The sequence below is a fragment of the Sinocyclocheilus grahami genome, unplaced genomic scaffold, assembly GCF_001515645.1.
Source record: "Sinocyclocheilus grahami isolate Dianchi unplaced genomic scaffold, SAMN03320097.WGS_v1.1 scaffold950.1, whole genome shotgun sequence".
Lineage (NCBI taxonomy): Eukaryota > Metazoa > Chordata > Actinopteri > Cypriniformes > Cyprinidae > Sinocyclocheilus > Sinocyclocheilus grahami.
In genome coordinates, this window is record NW_015506129.1 from 273,726 (window position 1) to 295,996 (window position 22,271).

The 22,271-nt window shown below is 38.9% G+C and overlaps 1 protein-coding gene across 1 annotated transcript in view; it reads right to left on the minus strand.

The window, feature by feature from the left end:
- Positions 1-22,271, minus strand: part of LOC107564611 (furin-like) — a 143,851-nt gene that overhangs the window by 26,253 nt on the left and 95,327 nt on the right. Inside the window, exons 3-6 of the mRNA XM_016249738.1 lie at positions 20,093-20,191; positions 13,881-13,976; positions 10,467-10,595; positions 7,152-7,228 (exon numbers count right to left, since the gene is read on the minus strand). Coding sequence (XP_016105224.1) covers positions 7,152-7,228; positions 10,467-10,595; positions 13,881-13,976; positions 20,093-20,191 — 401 coding nt within the window. The remainder of the gene's footprint in view (positions 1-7,151; positions 7,229-10,466; positions 10,596-13,880; positions 13,977-20,092; positions 20,192-22,271) is intronic.

Consider the following 22,271-nt stretch of genomic DNA (forward strand, 5'->3'; position numbering starts at 1 on the left):
CCTGCCACCAAACCTTCACCCCGTGGTCAGACCTTGCGTTTCTCCTGGCAGGAGTGCCCCTAGAGCAGGTCTCCAGGCATGCTGTGGTTTGCACGGATGCCTTAACCACCGGCTGGGGGGCCACGTACAACGGGCTTGCAGTGTCAGGGGTTTGGACGGGGCCCCAACTGCACTGGCTGCCTCGAGTTGCTGGCAGTGCACCTTGCCCGGGGCCGTCTCAAAGGGCGCTTACGAGGCAAGCATGTACTAGTCCACACGGACAACACAGCGACTGTTGCGTACATCAACCGACAAGGTGGTCTGCGCTCCCGTCGCTTATCGCAACTCGCCCGCCACCTCCTCCTCTGGAGTCAGAAGCATCTGAGGTTGCTTCGTGCTGTTCACATTCCTGGGCTGCTCAACTGGGCAGCCGACGAGCTGTCCCGAGCGGCGCTCCCGGGAGAATGGCGACTCCATCCCCAGACGGTCCAGCTGGATTAGGGACATTTCAGAGCCGCTCAGGTACACCTGTTTGTCTCTCCAGAAACTTCTCACTGCCAGTTGTTCTTCGCCCTGACCGAGGGAACACTCGGCACGGACGCACTGGCACACAGCTGGCCGCGGGGGCCTTCGCAAGTATGCATTTCCCCCAGTGAGCCTTCTGGCACAGTTGTTGAGCAAGGTCAGGGAGGACGAAAAGCAGGTCCTGCTGGTGGCACCCTATTAGCCTTCCCGGACCTGGTTCCCAGAACTAATGCTCCTCGCGACAGCCTCTCCTTGGCCGATTCCTCTGAGGAAGGATTTACTGACTCAGAGACGGGGCACCCTTTGGCACCCGCGTCCAGACCTCTGTCCGTTCCCTCCTTCAGGGAACGAGGGTTACATACGTAACCGAGACGTTCACCAGTACTTCAATTTTGATCAGCATGCCATTCCATGCAAGTCAGTCTCTTCTCTTGATGCTTTTGACAAACTGTTTAAAGGGGTCAACATTTACTCACCCTCATGTCGTTCCAAACCTGTAAGACTTTCGTTCATCTTCATAACACCAATGAAGATATTTGAATGAAATCTGAGAGATTTCTGTCCCTACATTGACAGTCCACACAACTAGCACATTCAAGGCACAGAAAGGTAGTAATGACATTCATTAAAGTAATCCATGTGACTCCACTGGTTTAACCTCAATTTTATGCATGCATTCACACAACGTCTGCTTTCATTTCAACAAAACATTCATCCGTTGTCGTGCTCTCGTGTACGCTTGTCAGAGATGAATATTTTCATAAAGTGGTAAATTTTTTTCTTTTCTTTGCGCAAACAAAGCACTCGTGTTGCTTGATAAAACTGAAGTTAAATCATCAGAGTCACACGGGTTAATTTAATGATGTCTTTAACACCTTTCTGGGTCTTGAAAGTTTTAGTTGTATAGGCTGTCAATGAAAGGATAAAAGTCTGTCAGATTTAATTAAAAATATCTTTATTTGTGTTCCGAAAATGAACAAAAGTCTTATAGAAATGGAATGACATAAGGTTGAGTAATTAACGATAATTCAAATTTTTGGTGAACAAACTTCTTAAGGCACACTTTGTTTTTGGCACCACATAACACTATTCTACACAAGATGTACATTTTCATTCAGACCACTGTGTACAACAAAGATGTTGGCAAAGTGAAGGTCCTTGTATCGCTGAGGTTAAGAGCAAGGCTGCTTAGCTAGTAGGTTCAACAGGTTCTGTACTGAATATAATGATGTATTGTCATTTCATGCAGACGTAATGTATTTTTGTGCATGTATGTGTATGTTTCTTGAGCCTGACAACATTTTTTAATAAATGTTTTAAATGTGACATCGTTGATCTTGTTTTCTATTTTGTTTTTAAAACACCAAATGGGTTTTCAAAATTAGATAATGTTTCACTATTATGAAAGTAAATGAACTCTACATAAGTGAAATATTAACACTAATCAGAGTAAATTTTCCTGCAGAGTTAAATTGTGGTAACACAGAACAGAGTTAATTTCCCCTAGTGTTAAACTCTGGTAACACTATTCAGTGTTGAGCAGTGTTAATTTTTTACTCAAAATAGAGTTAATTTAACTCTGAAAATGTAACACTATGACGAGTTAATTTATCACCAATTCTGAGTGGGACCAAATACACTCGGGCCGAGTGTTAAATTAAACTCTTATAGAGTTAATTTAACACTGCAAAATTTACTGTGTAGCAACAAAGAGAATATGAAGGACGTGTGAAAGAAATGAACTAAACAAAAAACATCTTACGATGCCCTTCAATACAGGAAACTATCTCCCTTTGTCTCGGTGTTGGCTTCCGTCTCTCTCTCAGTAGATATGTATTGAAATAGTCTCTTGGTGCCATGCTCTGAGAACTTATCAAAGAACGGCAGCTGTCTTTGGATCAGCGTATCATTCTGAGCACCTGGTGATGTCCCGTAGGAAAGAAAATGAGATCTATTTAATATGAGATCTCAATTGTTTCTCCTAGATAGAAATGAAGAGCAGATGGAGATGCATCTTCTGCTTTTTCAGTTTTTTCTGCTGAGAAAAAGACTCTCATATGTGTTTCCTCTAGAGTTTCAGAAGATATCATTGCAAAGCACTGAAGCTGAACCGGTTGACAAAGCAAGTCTGGCTGGTTTAGTTAATTAGTTAAAGGGATAGTTCACCCAAAAATGAAAATTCTGTCATTAATTACTCACCCTCATGTCGTTCCAAACCCGTAAGACCTTTGATCATCTTCAGAACACAAATTAAGATATTTCTGATGAAATGCAAGAGCTTTCTGACCCTGGTTAGACAGTAACAGAACTGAAACATTTTATGGCCCAAAAAGGTAGTAAGCACATCGATAAATTAGTCCATGTGACATCAGTGGTTCAACTATAATGTTATTTATAAATTAATGACAGAATTTTTGGGTGAACTATCGCTTTAAGCCCGTTAAAGACGCCAGCACCTCATGTTTGGAATCATCTAAAACACATTTTTATAAATACTTTTAAAAAATATTTTATGTCTTATTTGTCTATATTTGACTTCTTGAAGTGAAGTATGGCCAAGTTGACCGATTAAATGTTTAACACTTTATTTATTAAATTAGACATTATAACTGTCCATCATTTACTTCTGTGTGATTTCTGACTGAACAGAGACTCACCACACATCACACACAGTTTTGATGTCTGGTTTACCATCATTGTGGGGACTCTCCATAGGTGTAATGGTTTTTATACTGTACAAACCGTATATTCTATCGCCTACACCTAAACCTACCCCTCACAGAAAACTTTCTGCATTTTTACATTCTCAAAAATGTATTCAATTTAGGTCCCCACTGTGACACAAGTCCCCATGAGTCAGCATGTATTCAGGTATTATTATATGTATTAAGTCCCCACCAGGATAGAAAAACATATATACACACACACACACACACACACACACACACACTAGAGACCTGCACTCCCACGGGAGTACCGCGGGACCCAGTGCAACAGGGTGCGGCGCGGGACAACTCTTCATGGGCGAGTGCGGGTGCGGGCGGGAAGAGACTCGTGTGTGTGCGGGATGCGAGAGAATAAAATGATTTGCGGGACTCCCGCAAAATAGAAATGATCTAAACATAAAGTGTCTAAAACATATACATTTTTATTTATCTGTTGTACAAAAGCAAAAAGAAGAACTAATATTAACATTAAAATGATTGACATGCACAAGATAGGCATAGTTTCTATTTATTTAAAGGGTGTTTAAAGGGTTGCACAATGTAGCCAATCACAGACTGAGCTGTTGATTTCTGGAACACAATGGCCAATCAGAGGTGATTATAAATTAGAATCTACTCACCGCAGTGTTGAAATTGCGTGCTCACGAATCCTCTCATTTTCACACAAATTTTAAAACATCTCTAGCTGAGTTTATTAGTAAATGATGTAGAAGTCATTCTTTATGGATAATTTATTTATAAATCTAACCCAGACGGGACTCTTAACAAAAGCAAAGTAATATGCATTGTTTGTATGGAGAAATTTAATTAACATAGAGGCTCAACTAGTGAAATATCACTCAGAGTGAAACAACAATCAATCATAAAAATGTTAATGTGAGCAACAGTGGAGGACAAGGCATCAATGGCAAATACATCTCTATATAAATGAGATTACGTCCATAAAGTGTGGGAAAGGTATACAAGAACTATTATAACTGAATCAATGCTACAGATGAATATAGGCACTAAAACAATATAATATGAAAACCTTTTGAGCTTTGCTAAAGATTGCATTTAACAGTGTTGTTAAATTATTAGTATTACTTTTTAGACTAGCTTTAAAATAGCTTTTAAAAAATAGGGCATATGAGCATGCACACTTTGCATGAACACAAAACTTTGGGGTCAGTAAGACCTCTAAAAAAAAAAAAAAGAAATTCATACTTTAATTCAGCATACTTCTATTCTTAAATAAGAATGCATTAAATTGATTAAAAGTTACAAAAATGCATTTATAATGTTACAAAAGATTTTTATAAATACATTTCATCAAAGAATCCTCACGGTTTCCACAAATATATTAAGCAGCACAACTGTTTTAAACATTGATAATAATAAGAAATGTTTCTTGAGAACCAAATCAGCACATTTCTGAAGGATCATGTGACGCTGAAGCTTGGAGTAATGATGCTGAAAATTACATTCACAGCAATAAATTCAAGTGCATTTAAAATATTAAAACAGAAAACAGCTATTTAAACTTGTAATAATATTTCACAATATTACACAAATAAATTCAGATTCTTTCAACATTAAAAAAAATCTTACTGACTCCAAACCTTTGAACAGGAGTGTATACATCCAATATCAACTGAAAAAAAAAAAAATATTGTACTGATACATTGTGCATCCCTACTTAAAAAGGAACTGAATCTGTTAATGATGAAAGAATATTAAATCATCTTATTCCTATCATTCTTATCTTGAGGGATTTTAGGACAATCATTAAGGACAACAAAAGCATCATGAGAGTTATGAAGTGTTCATACAAGTCTGATGGTGACCAAAAATGTGCAAAGTTAGTTTATAAAGAGACTGCAGAGAAAAATACAGAGCCAGACTGAAAGCATTTTTTTTTCCCGGGGGAAAAAAAAAAAAAAAACTATAACCCACTGTATATACAATAAGCGGTCTAAAAGCTGTACTTCCCCTCAATCTTCCTGACAAAACAATGAAAAGCCTCTGCTTCTAAAAGCACTGGTAGCCATCTGTGCATAAAAGCCATGAAGCCAACAATTACTCTTTAGTGTGGACACTGATGCCTGTGTCAATAATTAGGCTATATAGAAAAATGTGTTTTTGTCTTCAAATGATGTATGAACGCTCCCATTTAATCACAGTGAAGCACTTGATGACTCTGTCGTGTGCTTCGCTCAATAGCCGAGGCTCCAATTCATCTCAAGATCGGGTTTTACAGAGGACTCACAAACAAGTAAAAACAAGCTGCCTTTCATAAGAGAAGGCCATTTTTCGGCTGCTCTTTACAACATATAATTTTGTTGAGAATCCATAATGTGCCTTTCATCTGTATGGAATAAATCCCTCTGATGTAATCTGCTTTCTATGAGACCACCTCAATGTTTCGGCTATTGACACAGTCATGCATATTGCTTCTCATTTCATGGACTCAAAACCTTTTCAGTTCTGGATAATGATCTTGACAGTCAAGTGACAGAAAGTGCTCAAGATGTGCTGCACTTCCTGTGCACCGGGTTGCCGAGGTGTGGGGATGGATTCCCCCTACTTTCCTGCTCTGATTGACCATGATATGTGTGTGTCTGGACACTGAGACAGTAACGAATGCTTATTACGGCTCCACTGTTGCCACAAAGCGACTGTCACACTTTAAGTAGCTGCTGAGGGTATTAGCAGGAGTGACTCTGTGCGTTAGTAGCTGAGTGAGGCGCTCCGACACGACTGTGGCAGTGTTAACAGATTCGTTAAAGAAGATTTGCTTCTGCAACTTTGTAAGCTGCACTGTTCTGAGGAGATACCGAATTTGGAGTCTTTCCTCTCCATCCTTCTGCTGCGAGATTCTGAACAGAAAAGGAAAAAAAACAAAAGAAAGAAACAGGGAGAAAGTGCTCTGGCAGGAAGCCCAGAGTGCAAGAGATTTGAAGCAAATACCCCTGACGGCAGAGCAATGGGCTGCTGGAAGATTTCAGGGTGGAGGGATGAAGAAACGCTCTGGGGGATAAAGGGGCGGGATGGGTCTACCCTCCATTATGGCTGATCAAGTGATGCTTAATAGCCATGAGTCTATCAAAAAGAAAGAGTAAACATCCAAACGTCTTCAGTGCACTAAATTAAATCTAAGCTGATTTACAGAGCAAGAGGAAAATAAGACAGAGGTCAGATATATTGTAGATTGTCCATCTCTAAATAGTGCTCAAAATGCTCTTCAAACATAATTATGGGAAAAAAAATGGAAAGTGCCGTGGAGAGTGAAATACGAGAGAGAGGTCACTGGTGGGTTAATTTCAACGATGCTGCAGCAGGTGACTGATTGCTGCTACATGATAGACAGAGAGACAAAAAGAAAAACAGACAGAAGTAAAAGTCAAAGGAAGTGCTCCCAATGGAGAAACCGAAGGCACATTGTGCAGTTATGAGATTTCCTCTAAAATGCATTTTTCATGAGTATTTAACAGCCGTTGGTGCACGTCTCTGAACGGCAGGTGCTTCGCTGACTGCATTAAACCCACCATACAACGCGGCTCCAAACCACTTTATATCCCCAACAAAACACTAAGCGCTGCAGTTACTTGCTGTACATCACAGCTTAAATCAGTGCACCAAAGAGGAAAGAAGCAGATGTAACACCTAGCGAGCTGCCTACCTTGATCAAACGCACCCAAAATGCAATCTAGGTAGGTGGCGCGCTAGGTTTTCAAACACAGACAGAGTTAGCAGTATGCATGTTTACAAGACAGATTCTGGCTCTCATTACCCGAAAGAACCTCTAAAACATTTACAACCAAAGAGCTTCATCAATATGGCATGTTTGTTGCAGTCTGACAGATTTGGCAACCCTGCTGTGGATGCAATGATTGGAACGGCAAAGAAAAAGACAGGAGAGAAAGAGAGAGAAATCCGTACCTGTTGTCATTTAGCTGTGTGTATCTGGGCTGAGGGTCTGGATCTCTGTCATTCACATCATAACTGGCGTCGGGATCCTTAAAATACAACATAAAATACACCGAGAGGATTATATTGCAACACCAGAGCTCAGGTTTTGTGCTGTCAGAAAGAAATACATTGAATTTCTTCTTGCATTGCTTGGATGCACACCTACCTAGATAGCATTTGTAGGCACTCGAGACATATTTGAATATTCAAATTAGAGGTATGCAAAACTACATATTTTAATAATCAAGTAGTTAGTATAATTAGGCTAATTCAGGATTATGTCCACTGCACTGATATGTTTCTTAGGGAGCGAACTGTCTGCTGATATGAATTCAATTCGTAGAGATGGTTAAGGTGAAATGCCGCCACCCCCGAGACACCTGAGGCAAGAACAATTTAAAGGGGTCCTATTATGCTCTTTTACAAAGTCTTGATTTTGTTTTGGGAGTGTACTAGAACATGCGCTCATGCTTGGTGGTTCGAAAAACATTATTTTTCACATAATTTACATTATTACAATACCTTTCTCCCCAGGCTGGCACAAACGGCTCGATTAGTTCCGGCTTTGATGAAGGGCCGCCTTCCGAAAAACAAAATGTGTTGTGATTGGTTAGCTGTCCCAGTGCGTCGTGATTGGCGAACAGCTTAGACGGTGTTCATACTGCCACGCCCCCTTGCTCCATCTTTCAACAAAAGCTTTTGGCGAATCCGGCACTACTCACTCGTGTTGTGGAAGCTGTCCTCAGTAAAATGCGCAGCACACAATAGCAAATTGGTGTTATAATGCTCAGGAACAGAGTTAAAAAGTAAATTGCAACCACTGTTTCCTGACATCATCCGCTTTCAGAAGCCCAAACAAATAGGTTTGGGCACGGAGGTGAAAAAAACAGCGTTTCAGGTGGTCACGCACCGGACGAGAAGCGCACACATCTTTAAAATTCAAATACATTAAAAAGCATAATAGGACCCCTTTAAGCAGAAAGTATTTTGGGAAAGAATGTACAATAAGGCTGAACAGAAATGTTTGGTAACCCCAAATACCTAATTTTTGGTAACCCCAAATACCTTCACGCCACTGTGAAGACTCTAATTTCTATGCAAACCGAGGTAAGTTTTCATAATCCTGACTGTATTACTGAAACCACATTTCTACTGTGCAAAGTACAACAGGAAATTATCTATTTGTGAATCAGGACATTAAGAATTCAGTGAACCAGAAATGTGCAAAATTACATATTAGTAAAACTGACTAGTAAGTGGGCCATCTGAACGACTCATCAATGTTAATGAAGCCCTGTATAATTAGACTGATTTAGGGTCATGTCCACCAAACACAGATCAAATGCTTTCTTACGGGCTGCTCGTATAATATGTATTCAGATAGAGCGCAACGATATGAAACAGAACGTTTTGAGACATTTTTAATGCGACGCAATGGCCAAAGATGTCCATCTGCCTGTGTTCAAAAATTAATTATTAAAAATAGCACTGACTGCACAGCCTTTCTAATACATAACGTTCGTTATGCTATGACATAAATTTATCATCAAAGGCAAATTAGTTTGAACAAGTGGTGTTTTGACGGCTGTAGCAGCAATGCTTTAAATGATATGAATTTAACAAGACAGCTTTACGGATAAAGAGTTGATAAGATTATTTAATGTTGTAGCCTCTTTGGTTGCATTTATTTGAACAAAATACACTAAAACAGTTATATTTTGAAGTATTTAAAAAAATGCATTTTCTATTTTCATATATTTTAAAATGTAATTTATTCCTGTGACAAAGCTGAATTTTCAGCATCATTACTCCAGTCTTCAGTGTCACATGATCCTTCAGAAATCATTCTAATATGCTGATTTGGTGCTCAAGAAACATTTCTTATTATCAATGCTGAAATCAATTGTGCTGCTTAATATTTTTGTGAAAATCGTGATCATTTATTTTTCAGGATCCTTGATGAATAGAAAGTGAAAAAAAACAGAATTTACTTGAAAAAGAAATCTTGTGTAACATTATGAGTCCATTTACTGTCACTTTTGATCGATTTAATGCATCTTTGCTGAATAAAAATATTTTAAGGCCCCGATATACTTAGTAAGTTAGTTTTCGTTCTTCGTTTGGGGGCAAAAAGAAGTTCGAAAAGGCTGAGCGACGGTATACTGTTTCCCGAACTTTCCAACACCCCCGCGCTGCTGGAGGCGGGGTGTAGATTAATGTAAACATGTGTTGCGACACTCGTGTGTATCCCCTAAACACAGTAACGATGAAATGAAGAAGTATAGGCAATCTAGGTGTGAGACAGGCCCCAATGGTCAGAATATTATAGACAAAAGAATAATGATTAGCAGCAGTTCAGAGTCAAGTATCATGTTTGCAATACAAAAGTGTGAATGGCTCATAGTCTGAAAACTTTAGCATGATGTGAAAAAAATACTTTCTTTTATTAGTGTTCATTTATTGTATTAAACTGGATAAGTTGTTATACCTTTTTATATTTTATGTGGTGTAATGATTTACTTTTGATAAAACAAAGGTTTATTATTGTATGTTCATTTGGCATTTCATTTATTGTATACCCTTTAAATTAGTTTATTGAAAACAACAACAGCAGCAGAAGCAACAGTAAGGTGTAACATTTATTTGAAACACATGTATTTGGTACTTGCTACCTTATATCTTTACTCTTTCCTTTCCTTCTTTTCATGGCTTTGGAAAACTTGTCTCAGATGTTTCACTGCGTCGCTTTTTGCATAACTCTGGGTCGTCGACATCAAGCTTCGTTGCAATTTCTTTCTAGGAATTAAATGCTTTCTCTGAATCTTTAAAGTCTCTCCGTGAGCGATCGTACAGGTGTAGATATATTTGTGCCAGCTCAGCTATTCGACACTCCAGTGTATTCATAGTGACTAGGAGATGTTGTTCTCCTGTCGGACCTCCGTGGAATGGGAAACAAACCGGGGGGGAAAAAAATAAAAAAAATCGCACATCAAAGAAGGTGGAGTTTCAGAACACACCCACCGATTGCGTAACCGCCACGGACCAATGGAAGCTCAAAGGTGTTTAGGAGCCAAAACAAACTCCCACAGAAATTTCGCTTTGGTCAGCTGTTTCAAAACTAACTTCGTTTCGGCCTGATTTTGTTCGAAGTGAGATCATATCAGTTCGTTCTTCGATTTCGTTTGAAGTATATCGGGGCCTTTACTCACCACAAACTTTTGATATATATTAATAAAGTATATTATTGTTCGCTCTTCAAAATGTTTGTAAAAAAGGATGACTCACATAGTTTCTTGCTAGATCAGGGTGATCTTTCTCAATGCCGTCATCTAGAATGGTCACGACCACTCCTCTTCCTGTGAAGCCCTGAGCCCAGGCCTCCTTCACATTCAGGTCTCCATGACTGGGATTGTACTGCAAAAAAAATGGATTTTTAACCATTAGTCAGATGTTACATGCAAGTTCACTGGAAGCAGGCAAAACAAGAAATTATTCTTCAGTTCTTTTATTTCCCTTCAGCAAAGGCAAATGTTGGACTCTGTAAAGCTTCTGTGTGGCACAGCAGAACATGAGCCCTCCGAGCCATTCTGGAAAGGGAGAGTTAACGGAGTATTTGACCAAGACCTCCCAGTAGGGAAAAGCCCACCTGCAGGACTTTACACACATTGATTTTTTTACCCTTGCCACTGAGAAAGGCCCAGCCGCAGGAGCTAATGCTAATGAAAGATTACTGCTCACACAGTCACACACTTTCTCCTCCCAGATGGCAGCACAGTTCCCAACAGGGTGTGGAAACTCATTCTTTTTAACCCAACAGCTTTTTCCCCAGCAAAGTTCTTGTCCTATCTTCTTCTCTCGCTCCATTTCTTTTCCTCACACTTTGCTTTATGCTAAATGCCATCTGTCAAAACGGCACAGCAGAATGTTTCATTTAGTGTTGAAAGATGAACATTAAACGTAAATGTGGAAATTGGGTGCAGAAACACAATAAAAAACTTCTATTGGCACGTCTTCAGATAACTGCCCCCTTCACAACCTTCTCTCCCCCTGACAAAGAGCATAAAAATAAGCAGACAGAATCAAATTGCTCATCGCTCAGTGGTGCTTCTTCAGAGTAAACAACTTAAAAAGCAGTCATTCCCTTGTCAACAATGATACAATCTCTATTTTCAAATATTACAGTACAAAGCGCTTGCGTTTCAGTTAATGTTTGACAGTAACACGTACAGATGTGGCTGAAAAGAGGTTGTGAAGAAGCCGAAATTTTAACAGATTAGTATGCTAATGTAGAACGGCAGCTCTCGCATTTGTTTTGTCATGGGTGGCCTAGGATGCTCTTTAGTCGTTTGGTTCACGCATTAATATGTTTTGGACTAGGGCACATGCTCTGAATACCGAACAGAGCTTTAAAAGCCGTTACGCAAACAAACACTTGAAGACACACCGATGTGAGTGAGTATTCATGCACACACCCACACATCGTAATTATTTTGTGCAAGTTTTGTATGAACTCAGTGAGTCAGACTCATTCTGAATCTGTCATCACTTAATAAAACGATTAAAATTTTTTTGGCAAAGGTTAATATGATGTTGTGTTATCTCTGTCAGTGAACGTGACTGTCAATACATTAGCTCACTTCACTTTTGGTTGTTCTCAGTGTGGGCATGCAGGTCACAGGACTAACCTGAATAACAAATATTTATAAATTCATGGCTTATTTACACCACCGTTTCATTTGACAACAAAATTTGCAACTCATTTCACATCTGTGATGTATTTCAGTGTGAAACAGAAGAGTCTGCAGAAAATAATGTAGGGCAGGACTTGTGTTGTCCAATGTGATTTGATAGGATATAAACACACTAGGCTGTAATACTATTGGACTTTATCTGACTTCTTTTTATTCATATGAAAAAAAATATGAAAAATGTCTTAATTGCTATTAAAACAATATATAAGGTTATTTAGGATTCCCCAAAAAAATCTAATGTATGTTTATTTTACAAATATTGACTTATTTGTCTTGGTCCTGGAGGCACACCAACACTGCACATTTTTCATGTCTCCTTTCTCTGACACACCAATTTCAGGCCTTGGAGCAGGGGTGACCAAACTTTGTCCTGGAGGGCCGGTGTCCTGCAGAGTTTAGCTCCAACTTGCCTCAACATACCTGCCTTCAAGTTTCTAGTATGCCTAGTAAGAGCTTGATTAGCTGGTTCAGGCGTGTTTAATTGGGGTTGGAGCTAAACTCTTCAGGACACTGGCCCTCCAGGACCGAGTTTGGACACCCCTGCCTTGGAGTCTCTACTAATGAGCTGATGACCTGAATCAGGTGTGTTTGATTAAGGAGACATGCAAAACGTGCAGTGATGGGGTGCCTCCAGGACCAGGGTTGGGAACCACTGATCTACACTTCCATTCAAATGTTTGGAGTTGGTAAGATTTAGCTTTTAAAATAAGTCTTTTATGCTCACCAAAGCTGCATTTATTTTATCAATTACTCTAGTCTTCAGTGTCACATGAGCCTTCAGAAAACATTGTAATATGTAATATCGCTTTACTGTGCAAGTAAATGTCTTTACTGTCAATTTTGATCCATTTATTGCATCCTTGCTGCATAAACATATTCATATCTTTCAAAAAAATCTTACTGACTTTTGAACAGTTGTGTATAATAAAGTTATCTATTATTTTTTAGTGTGGTCACAAATCTGACTTACAGCCTAATTTGTATTATAGAAAATGAAAACTTTCATGCATAAATTTAATAATAAATGACCTCTTTTGATTAGTTTACAGTCATTTAATGGATAAATTATTCTTCTCCCAAACAAATATAGTATAGAGCAGGATTATACCCAGACTGTTCACCCAAAAAGTAATATTTTGATTTTTTTTCTTTTCACTTTTATTTCTATAAACTGAAACTCACTGGAGTCCATTGCTGTCTTGGATCCCATTGACTTTCACTGTATGGGCAATAACAGTTTTAAATACTTAAGTGCTTTGTACAAAGAAAATCATACAGATTTGTAATGACATGAAAGTGAATAAACGATGACAGAATTTTCAATTTTGAGTGAACTACCCTTAAAACCTTTCAATATTAGTTCATAAATCACCTTCATATTCTCAGCATGTATTCTTTCATTGTGTTCATCACGCTTGCTTTATGTGGTTAGATGACTCTTTTCGAATTGAACTTAAATGCACAGAATCACTTCAGAGACAACATTCAGTTCACTTTAATGTAGCTTGTTACACTAGAAACTAGGGTAAGCTGGGAAGATCCTCTTTTGAACTCCTTGGTTGCTCTTGCCAATCAGATCCACCCAGTAGCCTTGGTTAGGTCAGAAAAGTTGTTTCAGAGGCTGAGAAAGATTTTAAATTGTGATGAAAAATTCAGAAAAAACATGCACGGATGTATCATCCACAGTAAGAGAGGAGACATTTAATAACCAAGTAAAAAAGGATCTATTTTGATGTCATGTCGTTTTGAGACTATAAGCACACAGAATACTGTTTATATATTTCAAAACAGACATGGGGGATTTAGAGCGGGAAAGAATCAGAGAGAATGTGAAAGCTCAGAGATCAAGTGCGGACTCCTTTTTACTGCAGAAGCACTTTAGACACGTTGCATTCAAAAGCTGAATGTACAACCACAATATAAATACATACAGTAGCTTTTCACATACCAGGTACCACTGCTGGGGGAATTTTGGATCTGTGGGTTCAATATGAATGTCTCTCTTGTGTCTTCGCTTGGCAATCTGCTGCTCTGCCCAAATCACCTGAAAATAACACACACACACACACACACACACATACACAGATTAGAGGCAATATCTCAAATATTACACACCTACATCCTTGTAAATCACTCATCTCTATTTTCACCTTTAACTAGGGATGTACGTCCCTTCTGCACAGCTTGTCCTCACTCTAAAAATACCCACATTTCACACTAACCCGCATTGTTCTTTTCGATCTGCTGTGTTTTATAGCATTTCATTAGGTATGTATATGTGTGTATGAAAGAAAGAAAAAAAGAAAGAAATCACTTTAATAATAATATCTAATAATGATATCTCTTAGATAACAATATAGTTTATTCTGAAAATGGCTTCTCAATATTAATTCTCTATATCTGCAAAGACTCCTAATCTGCATTGAAAAGTGAGAGTATATATGAACTCAAACATTTCTCATCCAATTCTTCCAAAACGATCTGAGCACTTTGATGCACTTTTACTGTATGTTGATGACTGACTCATTTGTTGCTATTTTTATATCTAAGGGAATTTTAGTTGAAACATCTGAGACAAAGCAGTTCTAAGTGCAGTTTCATGTAAGTGTTTAAGTCTATCAAAGATCAACCTATAAGCAATAAAAAATGTCCTCTGGGCAGTGTTTTTTGTGATGGGATGGACACGGCTAACATACAGCACACAGACATTAAGATTCACATCTGAGGTATTAGCAGCGAAGTCTGAAATCTAATCAGGGACTAGAGACTTATGGGCGTCTGAAGTGCTCTCTGCAAAACAATTGTTTTAAATGAGCTTAAAGGTCCACAGGGCCCCTGCCTCATGTACAGGATTCATTTTCTCTTTACAAGGGGACGACCAGAGTGCCCACTGATTAAATCGATTAACTCTTGCCTCTTCTCATTCTTATGTCAATTCTATCAGCTTCTCAAAAAAAATAAAAATCCCTCAGATCCCTCCGGTTAGAAGAAGCTTCTTTCTTGGAAAAGACACCTGTACACCAGTGTGGCATTTTAGCACAAAGCATTGTTTACATAATTACACGTGTGCTTAGAGGTTATAATTTACTATACTGTCTTTTTATTTCTGTGTCAGTGGGAAGAAAACAATCCATCTCTTGGTTAATGGATGGGTGAGTTAGGCTCTGTAAAACAACATATATGTGACCCTGGACTAGAGGGTGACACGGGAGTGGATTTTCAAACCTCTTCCATCCCACTCCCACAAAAAAAATTCCCGTCCTGTCCCAATCCCACGAAAAAACTGGGGGAAAATCGCGTACTGTTCCAATCCCAGAAGAATGACCCCCATTCCCTCCCACTCCCGTGTTGTTGTTTTTTTTAGCTTGGAATCTGTCTGTTACAGTGAAAAAAATACAGTACAGATCACTGCATGCCCACTTCAGTTGAATAAAAATCCAAAATGTAGTTTTTTGTTATTTTATTGAACTGAAAGCCAGCTTAAACAATGCACAGTGTACATTGCACACACATTACATTTCATGTAAATCATCCATGCTAACACACGTTTTCTTTTTGATTTTTTTTTTCATTTGAAAGCAGACATTTCACTCTCTATAGATATATTTTTCATACACAGAGTTTCGAAGTTTCTCGCTCGAGTTCACAGACCGAGACGGCAGAAAGCGCATCCTGTTTGCTTTAATTATTTTACAAAAGCAACAACATTGTTATTCTGAGTGCACACAAATAAACAGAGTTTTTACAGATTCGAAAGATGTATTACTTTTTTCTGTATGACCAAAAATGACGGAGTATTTTAAGAGCAAGTGAGCACACCGGCGCCTCCATCTGTCCTGCAGTGAGCTGTTGTTCAGCTTCCACACAGACACTTGAAAAGCGCACATTTCTCTAGGTTAACATTAGATTGAGCGGCCATGTAAAGTTGTTACTACATACATCTTTTAGATGAAAAGCCATATTTGAGGTCGATGAATGATAGGTTAGCGTTTGGATGTCCTGCCCGATGTAAACTAGCTATATTACCACATAGACCAGCCGTTAATGATCTGTCCGTCATGGACTGCGTACGTCATTCACTTAACCAGCCACACCAAAGCAAACAGGAGGAGAGCATAAAGAGACAGGGCAACTAGAATTGAGTTCAAAATTAAAATATACAGTTTAGAGTTTATTTATATAAAAGGTATATTTGTGTATAAAGTTGGGTATCATAGTGTTATTACGATTCCCGGTCACGCCCACTCCCGTTGACATTTTTTCCTGTCCCGTCCCAATCACGTGATTAATAGGGATTTTGTTTCCCATCCCGCGGGATTCCCAAAAAAATGTCAGCCTTAAGTTGCTTGGGTATATTTTAGCAATAGCCAAAAAAACATTGTATGGGTCAAAATTATCGATTTTTCTTTTATGCCAAAAATCATTAGGATATTAAGTAAAGATCATGTTCCATGAAGATATTTTGTAAATTGCCTACCGTAAATATATCAAAACTAAGAACTTCATTTGGACAACTTTAAAGGCGATTTTCTCAGTATTTAGATTTTTTTGCACCCTCAGATTCCAGATTTTCAAATAGTTGTATCTCAGCCAAATATTGTCCTATCCTAACAAACCATATATCAATGGAAAGCTTATTCGTTCAGTTTTTAGATGTATAAATCTCAATTTCAACCCTTATGACTGGTTTTGTGGTCCAGGGTCACATATACACAATAGTCATGACATCTTTGACCGCACATACTACATACTGTCCAATTTGCAACCGAATCACTCGATTGGAGTGTTTCTTTTTTCATGAATCAATTAAACTGTCTGACAAATGAAACGAGTAGATGGTCTGATTGGTGAATGGAATCAGTCAACTAATTTCCACAATTAATTGCCTGTGATTACTCCCTCACTCAATGAGCGACTCAAAATGAGAACCGTTCTTATATGTACTTTTTAACAATTCAGTTTTTAGATGTATAAATCTCAATTTCAACCCTTATGACTGGTTTTGTGGTCCAGGGTCACATATACACAATAGTCATGACATCTTTGACCGCACATACTACATACTGTCCAATTTGCAACCGAATCACTCGATTGGATTGTTTCTTTTTTCATGAATCAATTAAACTGTCTGACAAATGAAACGAGTAGATGGTCTGATTGGTGAATGGAATCAGTCAACTAATTTCCACAATTAATTGCCTGTGATTACTCCCTCACTCAATGAGCGACTCAAAATGAGAACCGTTCTTATATGTACTTTTTAACAATAAAAGCAATATTTACGTGCAAACTTCTAAGTAGGGCTGCACGATTATGACAAAAATCATAATTGTTGATTATTGCCTTGAAATTGTGATGTTTGATGTTGAATGATGTTTATACCATTGTTTGATGCACCTGCATGCCATATTTTTATATGAAAATAAACAAGCTGAAAACACTGTAACTGAAACACTTTTAGTGCTTTTCTATAGTATTAAGCCTCAAATGTCAACTATACATCGGACTGGTTTCTTCTTTAAATGATAAAAAAAGTACAAATATAAATGGTATTATAGTGTTATATTAAAACTAAAATTAAAACAATGGAAAAACCCTTAAGATAACATGTAGAAGAAAAAAAAGCATCTTAAGCACACAGAATAACATAAGTGGACTTTAAACGATTAATTGCCGCTTTGAACGATTACGTAATTGTGGCATCCATAATTGTAATCGCGATTAGAAATTAAATTAATTGTGCAGCCCTACTTCTAAGGTTAATAAAATTAAAATAATTTGACTAACTTTTTGTTAATATGACAATATGTAGTTAAAGATACACCCATAACAGTTTTAGTGTAATAAAAATAAATATATATAAAAATATAAATTAAATACTGTAAATGTATATATTTAAATAGAAATATAAATTAAATGTTCCTTATGCTCACCAAGGCTCACCAAAAACAGTAATACTGTGAATTTATCATGAAAACAGCAAATGTGGAGCAAGGCCAGGTCAGATTTGGAGGAAGAATGCATTTCCTGTTCCTTTCACATCTTGCTGCCCTTCAGTCCACAGCAAACCTCTGAAAAGTCCACTTTGACTTTTAGCGAGCAAATTAAATTCTGGTTTGCAAGAGAGAAGACCTACTCGTACCTGCATTCAATTTCGTATAAATTCCCATCGTTGGAGGGAATACAAGCAGCAGCCTTCAGAAATATGCTTCATTAGCATAAAACCATGCTGACCTCGGAATGCAGAGCAGGCGATGTGTGTGTGCGTGCGTGTTGTACACGTGAGGCTTGTGCCAAGATAAACCCTGGCAACAAGAATGCCTGACCCGCCCTGCATAAATAGAGGCTAGCACACAAGGGAGCAGCAATCCAGCTTGCATCTTCCCCTCTCTCGTTCTCCGCTGTCATGGATCAGTGTTAGGAGTCATCCGGTCTCTTCTGCTGGCGCCTGGTGGGCAGGTGGGGTCTGGGAGGGCATCAGTATTAGCCGTGTAGTTGGATCTCCGAAGTGTGCACAGAGTTTTAACTAGCGTCTGAAGCTTCAGAGAGTGAAGATAAGAGGCTTGTCAGCAGGAGATCTATGGAAGGCCTGCAGCCAGTGGCCCAAACATGCAGTCGCTCAGGATGCCTGTGCTGCTCTCAGATAACTTATCGGCATAGCCAGAGTCCTGCACTTCAGTACTACCAAACACACACCAACAACACCTCACACACACAAACCAATAATCACAGTCAGTCACCCATCTGAGACTCTGGTCCAACTACTTTATCATGGTATGCTAATGACAACTCCTCTCCTCTCATCTGGCCTCCTCTTGTATCATCTCCTCTCCTAATGTCTCATCTGTTCCCCTCCCTTATCATTTCTCTTCTTGCTTCAGTCCCTCTCATCTCAACACTTCCTGCTTTGTGAGTTCCTCTCCGCCCTTGTCCCATTTCATCATATCTCCTCACATCTTGTCTTCTAACTTTTTAATTTCTTCTTTTCCTTTCTCCTCTCCTCTCATTTTATCTACAACCTTCTTGGGTTGTCTCATCTCCTCTGGTCTCTTGTGTTCTCTTCTTCTTTCCTGTTGCCTGGTCTTATCCCATTTCCTCTCCTTTCACCTCTACTAGTCTTGTTTTTCTCCTTTCCTCTTGTCTCATCTCTTTACTCCTTCCTCCTCTCCTCTTCTCATCTTGTGTCCTTTCATCAATTCTTGTCTCCCCTTCTATCTCTTCTCTTCTAGAACCCTCTACCCACTTCTCCTCCTTTCTCATTTCCTCTCTTACCATCTCATGTGTTCCACTTGCTTTACATTTTCTCTTCTTGCCTCCATCTCTCTCATCTCATCTCTTTCGGTTTCGTCTTTTCCTCTCCCATCTTGCATCATTTGATCTGGTCTCCTCCCATCTAGTCTACTATCCTTTCATAGTTTCTGTTTTCCTCCAACACTCTTCACATCTCCTCTCATTTCATCTCTAACCTTCTTGTCTCATCTAGTCTCCTTTTCTCTTCTCTAGTCTCCTGTTGTTTCATCTCATGTCCTCCTGTCTCCTTTTGTCTCTTCTCCTTTCCTGTCTTGTCTCATCTCTTCTTATCTCTATTTCTCTCCTTACCCACATTTTTTATCTCTGCTCTCCCCTGCTATCTCTTTTCCTCTGCCCTCTTCTCCTCTCTTTCAATGTGGTCTCCTCTCCACTCCAAATGTCTCATCTGTTCCCTCTCTTCTCATTTTTTCCATTTCATCTGTTCTCTTCCTCTTTTTGTTCCCCTTCATCACATCTCCTCCCATTTTGTCATATATCTTTTCATATCTTCTCCTTGTATCACTTCTCTTTTCCTTCAACTCTCCCTGTCCTCTTTCAATGTCTTCTTTCATCTCTTGTCCATACTTCTTGTACAATCTCCTCTCCTCTTAGTGTTTTTCTCTTCTTCTCTCCTCTTTCTCCTCTCATTTAATTTCTTCTCATCTCCTTGTGTTCTCTCTTCTTATCTTCTCGTTATCTCTTCCCCCTCCTATCTTCTCCTTTTCCCCCTTTTGTTCCTTCTCTCATGTCCTCCCCATCATCTCTTCTCGTCTCATCTCCTCCCACCCTATATTTTCTTTACTTCCCATCTCCACTTTGTAATCTGTACAGTCGTGTTTGTGAGTGACTTTGCATGTGGCTCGTCTTTACCTGTGGCTCGGCGTGTAGTCGGACATGAACCCCGCAATGGCCCCACAAAGATCTCCTCACCACACCCCTGTGTTGGAAATGATAATAATCCCCGAAAACCTGTGGACACACAGACGCACACAGAGGTGATATATTAGAGTGCTATTGCAAAGGAGTCGTGTCTTACCCGCCGTACAAGGTCATATGGTCTTACACTCCAGAGGGAAACACTCATTAACTCCAGCACCTGCTCACACACTGCAAAAAATGCTTTTCTAGCTTAGATTTTGTCTTGTTTCCAGCCAAAATATCTAAAAATCAAGAAGGATTTTCTAGACAAGTAAAAATTATTGTCTTGTTTTCAGAAAAAACAAGTCGAATTCAAGTGAGTTTTAGCTTGAAACAAGCTAAATAATCTGCCAATGGGGTAAAATAATCTTGTTTTCTGTTTGAACTCACTTGAATTCGACTTGTTTTTTCTGAAAACAAGACAATCATTTTTACTTGTCTAGAAAATCCTTCTTGATTTAAGAATGTTTAGATATTTTGGCTGGAAACAAGACAAAATATCTAAGCTAGAAAAGCATTTTTTGCAGTGCAGACCTGGCCATCTCTCTCTCCAACACACAAACACATTCAGAGCAGAGCTGCAAAGATTCAGCCGCATACATTTATCTCTTATAGTCCTAATACAAAACACGGAACGAATGCAAAAACCCACGCACACCCTAAAAGAGCTTCCCACTGAGACAAATTCTGAGAAAATGATGAAAGGTGGGTTTTCTTCATAACACACGCACATGGTGACAAGTGTGAATTATTTCTTTACAATTCCAGGTACTCTTTGCACACAAAACAGAGCAAAGTGCACACAGTTTAAAATGTCTAATGGCGAATAGCAGGAGGGATGGAGAAGAAAAGATTCGACTCTCTTTCATTAATCTGATACACAGAAGCTGTAATTCTGTTGTGCTTCGGTTCAATAAAGCAGCACATAGAAGCTGTATCTGGACCGCCACACACTGATGTGTGGGATCCGGCGCTTAGCTGGGCAGCTCGTGTACTTTGAGCTTGTGTGTGCATATGTGAGAGAATCATGCCTCTAACATTACTCATCTTGTTCTGTTACCAGTAGAACGCTGAAAGCAACTTCTGGCCGAATACCCACACACTTCTTTCAGAAGTGACGTCAATGAATAGATCCTGCACTATACAGTCAAGTGTCTCCTTGCTAAAATGTTCATTTATCAAAATGCTTCCCTGCTGGGCTTCTGTTCCTCTGACACTTCACTGCAGACGGCCTCTCTTGGTTTCCTCGGTCTCTCTTTCACACTCCATGTCCTTGTGATGATCAATAACATGACCTCTGCTGCCATCATCTACTTGTCTCACTGAAACTACAGAGGTGTCCCCTGAGATCATACGGGGATGGAAATGCTTTCTGAAACCAGCAGGACTCAGCGTGAATGTCTGAAGTGGGTAAATTGGGTAAATTCATACCAGGTGTTCTGAAACTCTCCAAAAATAAAAATCACAGATCTCATAAATATCTCAGTTGTTTCTCCTAGACAGCAGTCAGAACAAAGCAAATGGAGACTTTAGCTTAACTGTCTCTAGAAAAGATCTTAACAATGTCACAAACTGTGTCAGCTGTGGCCTGTAATCAAAAGTCAACCAAGTGTTGGTTTGAATCTACTGACAAATTACTCCGTGAATCCATCAGAGGTTAGAGAATTAGTATCTTGTACCATGCATTTTAAATAAATACATACACATAATTAAACACAATAATAATCAAAAATTAAAGTAAATTAATAGCAGAATTAGTATGTGTATCTGCTATCTGTTATTTCTTAACTGAGAGCTCCATTAAGCCTCCTGTGTTATAAAAGAGCAACCTTTGACCAATAAAGTTTTTGCCTGATCTGCCTCAGTGTGGCGGACAGGGTCTGCAGGACTTGTGTAGCATGTTGTTAACTAGGATAGGGTCTAACGCTCTGGCGGCTGAGATCAGCTTCCAACTTTTACAGTTCAAATCACACTGCATGTGCTGTCAGATGTGTCACAGAATTCCCACACAACTTTGCTTCATCCTCTACTTCTTTTCACTCTCTTTTTATACTCTTCAAATCACAGTTATTCGGTTTCTTTCACCTACACTAAGATTTTAATACCACTACTGTGTGTATAAGTGTGTTTG